This window comes from Monodon monoceros, unplaced genomic scaffold (assembly GCF_005190385.1).
Source record: "Monodon monoceros isolate NGI ecotype Baffin Bay Population unplaced genomic scaffold, NGI_Narwhal_1 Contig4584_ctg1, whole genome shotgun sequence".
NCBI lineage: Eukaryota > Metazoa > Chordata > Mammalia > Artiodactyla > Monodontidae > Monodon > Monodon monoceros.
The window spans coordinates 1-2,994 of record NW_021700458.1 but is presented as its reverse complement, the minus strand read 5'-3'; the positions used below and the strand labels follow the sequence as shown (position 1 = coordinate 2,994).

The following is a 2,994-nucleotide window of genomic DNA, read 5'->3' as shown; positions in this document are numbered from 1 at the left end:
ATCTCAGCCAGAGGACAGGCCCATGAGCACTGGATCACCAGCTGTGAACAGGTGACTTGGATGAGGGCTGATCTGCTGGCAGTGCTGAGGCCCTGAGAGCCTCAGAGCTGGCGCTGCAGTGGCCGTGGCCTTGGGAAGCAGAGACCCACATGTTGGAGCTCAGAATGAATCCGTAGTTCAGAGAATGTGTGTGTTTCTTGAGCAGAGGAACAGTGACGAAAGAAATCCAGGGTGAATCTCACATTGAAAATCCTTCTTTATGCTCTTCAGAGAAGGAAAAGAGACAATATTTTTATTCTCTTTAAAAATGAGTGAAAAGAAAGAAAAAACACAGAGCTCTGTTAGTTAAATGTGGAAAGTCATATTATGTAATGGACACTGAGTGTCTGATGCTTGTCTAGAGAGGGGCGAGTGAGAATTGGGTCCCAGGTCCTCATTTGTTCTGTCTCTCAGCATCAAATGGAGCCGAAGGGGAGACGCAAGATTAATGAGAAAAAGAGAGCTGTGAAAGGTAAGTTGTGCCATTCATCCCTGTGTGCCCCGAGGGTTAGCCCCCATCTCTCTCAGCCCTGAGGGCCCAGCTCCACAGGCTCCGAGGAGGCCAGTGGCAGGGCCTGTCCCTCAAGAAACAGAACCCTCAGGGAGGCTCCTGGGAAGGAGAGCAGAACAACCCAGATACCTCCCAGATTCCATGTGCACAATGAAGTGGTGAGGGGCCTGGAAAAGGGTGTGGCCCAGCAGGGGTGTGTGGGCTACAGCGGACCAACAGTGCCTGGGATGGGAGGTGGGACCTCCAGGTCCAACCGTGGACAAGTTGTTTAACTTTGCTAAGATTCCTCTGTAAGGTGACCCCTGCCCATTCTCCCCCACATGGAGGATGTGAGGGTGGCAAGAGGTAATGGATATGGAAGTACTTTGTAAATGATAAAACCTTTCATGAGCTTCGCCATCACTGTCAGGGTTCATGTGGCTTTGGACGCTGGTGCTTGGGCTGCAATCTCCCAATGGTGTCCCCTTAAAGGGACACTGCACTCAGCCTCCTGTAAGACCCCCTAGGCCCTTGCCTTCACCACCATGACCCACTCTGCTGATTTCCAGCTTGCAGAAATTCCCTGAAAGAGCTGGAAAAGGCTCGGGACCTGATTTCACTTCTGCGAAGGTAAGGAATCTTTCCCTTCTCTCCTGGGTTCTTCTTCGAACCAAAGCCTATGGTGTGACACCTGGGCTACAGGGAGCCTGGGGCTGAAATGCGAGGGGAAGCCCTGAGGACAGCATACGTCTAAAGCCCCGGGGTGAGGGACAGCAGAAGCACTGTGAAGTCAGCACGGGGCCGTGGAGGGCCGTGGGGCCACAGGGGCCCACCCCTGCCTGCCCTGCCCAGCCCTCCTGGCCCTGGGGGCTCCTGGCTGCAGCTTGTGCCTCATGTCTCCTGCAGCCACCTGGACAAGCTCCCTCACAAGGGCGGCTTCCATCAGCTCTCCTGTCAAGACCCCCTCGGTGAGGTGGGCAAAGCAGCGCCTGCTGCAGCCCACCAGCTCTGCAGGGAACCTGCAGAAGACGATGCTCCTGCCGTGTGCCCATCAGCTGCCCTGGTTCCTCTGACCCAGGGCTCTTTACCTGTGGCGTCCAGCCTGTCAACAGAACCTCAAGACCAATCCAACTTGAAGAGAGTCACCCTTGGCACTGTTGCAAAGAGCTCACCTCCAGGTAATTCTTTTTTGCCATCTACCACTGCAGCCATCTTGAGTCTTGGCCTCGCATGCTATCACATTTTGTTCCTGTCCTTCTGGTGGAAGATTAACAAGGCCTTGTTCTTCCCCACCTCATCACAGAGTAAGTCCTGGCAAGAACACCTGTCCCACCAGCCACCAGGGGCCCCGTTCTCGGGAGGGCCCACAGACAAGCAGGTAGAGACTGGTAGCCCCTTATTTGTCAACCCTGAAGTCCAGAAGCTGCTGGAGCTTCTAATCACCAAGAAAGTAAAACTAAACACTTGTAAGGAGAAAGAAAAGGATGGGTCATTCTCAGAACAAATGAGCTCAGACTACCACCTGAACACGTTAGGGAATATGTGGAAATCACTGGGTGCTGAGCAGGACAACACAACCCCTCAATCTTTCTGGAACATGAAAGACAAAACAGAGCAGCTACAGCGGCTACCTGGTCCTCAGCAGCTCTTACACTCCGAGGTCTTGAGGGACCACTTGGAACAGAAATACAGCCAGCTCTACTGGGGTCTCCCCTCTCGACACAGCGAGTCCCTGCTGGCTGTTAGGAGCTCTGCTCAACAGCAGGCACCCTTTGTTTTATTCAGTGGAGTTTCTCATGGCTTTTCAGTTTCAATTCAACCTGGAATACCTTTAGGTGCTTCCCAGGCCCCAGTCTTGCCCTGCCCGGGGATCCCACCCCAGCCTTTCACTCAAAACTTGCCTCCCTGCCAGCCCCCACCTCTGGCTCAGATCCAGGCCCAGCCCTACCTCTCATCTTCTCTCCTATCCAGACCACCTTATTCTCCACCCCAGATGAGTACCTGTGGACTAGACTGTCCTACATTTCAGAACAAGACACTATATTTTATCCCAACTGACACTCATGTCTGAAATGCCCCTTGTTGCAGAAGCAACTGAAAAGTGGGGAGCCTTCACACTCTGTGGTCAAAAGATCTCAGAAAGGCTTTAACCAACTCATTCTCACCCTTCCTCAAGACAGGGGACGCTCTCAGGCCCGAAGGTCAGCAGTTTCCATTCATCATGAGGACTTAATTGGCCCTGATCTCCAGAAGCAACATCTTCAAAAGAGGCTCATCAAAGAGAAAAGCAAGAGGGGCCTGGCCCGCAGTATCCACCTGTCTCCGTCTCTGGAATTGAGCTCCTCTCAGTGCCAATTTTTAGGGACTTATCAGGCACAGGGCAAGCAGGGACCCTGGCAGCCCTCTGCTTTTACAGGTAAAAGGAGACTGGACCGACAGAAGACAAGGTCCAGGTGCCCTAGGAG

The 2,994-nt window shown here is 53.2% G+C and overlaps 1 protein-coding gene across 1 annotated transcript; it reads left to right on the top strand.

Annotated features, from left to right (window-relative positions):
- Window positions 1-453: 453 nt before the first annotated feature.
- LOC114887129 (spermatogenesis-associated protein 31A6-like) lies at window positions 454-2,945 on the top strand (the record flags this gene model as incomplete). The annotated part of the gene is made up of 6 exons (XM_029208584.1): window positions 454-511; window positions 1,099-1,159; window positions 1,436-1,707; window positions 1,945-2,270; window positions 2,706-2,730; window positions 2,892-2,945. Coding segments are annotated over 6 exons (796 nt in total), but the record flags the coding sequence as incomplete, so codon positions are not given.
- Between the last annotated feature and the right edge of the window lie 49 nt (window positions 2,946-2,994).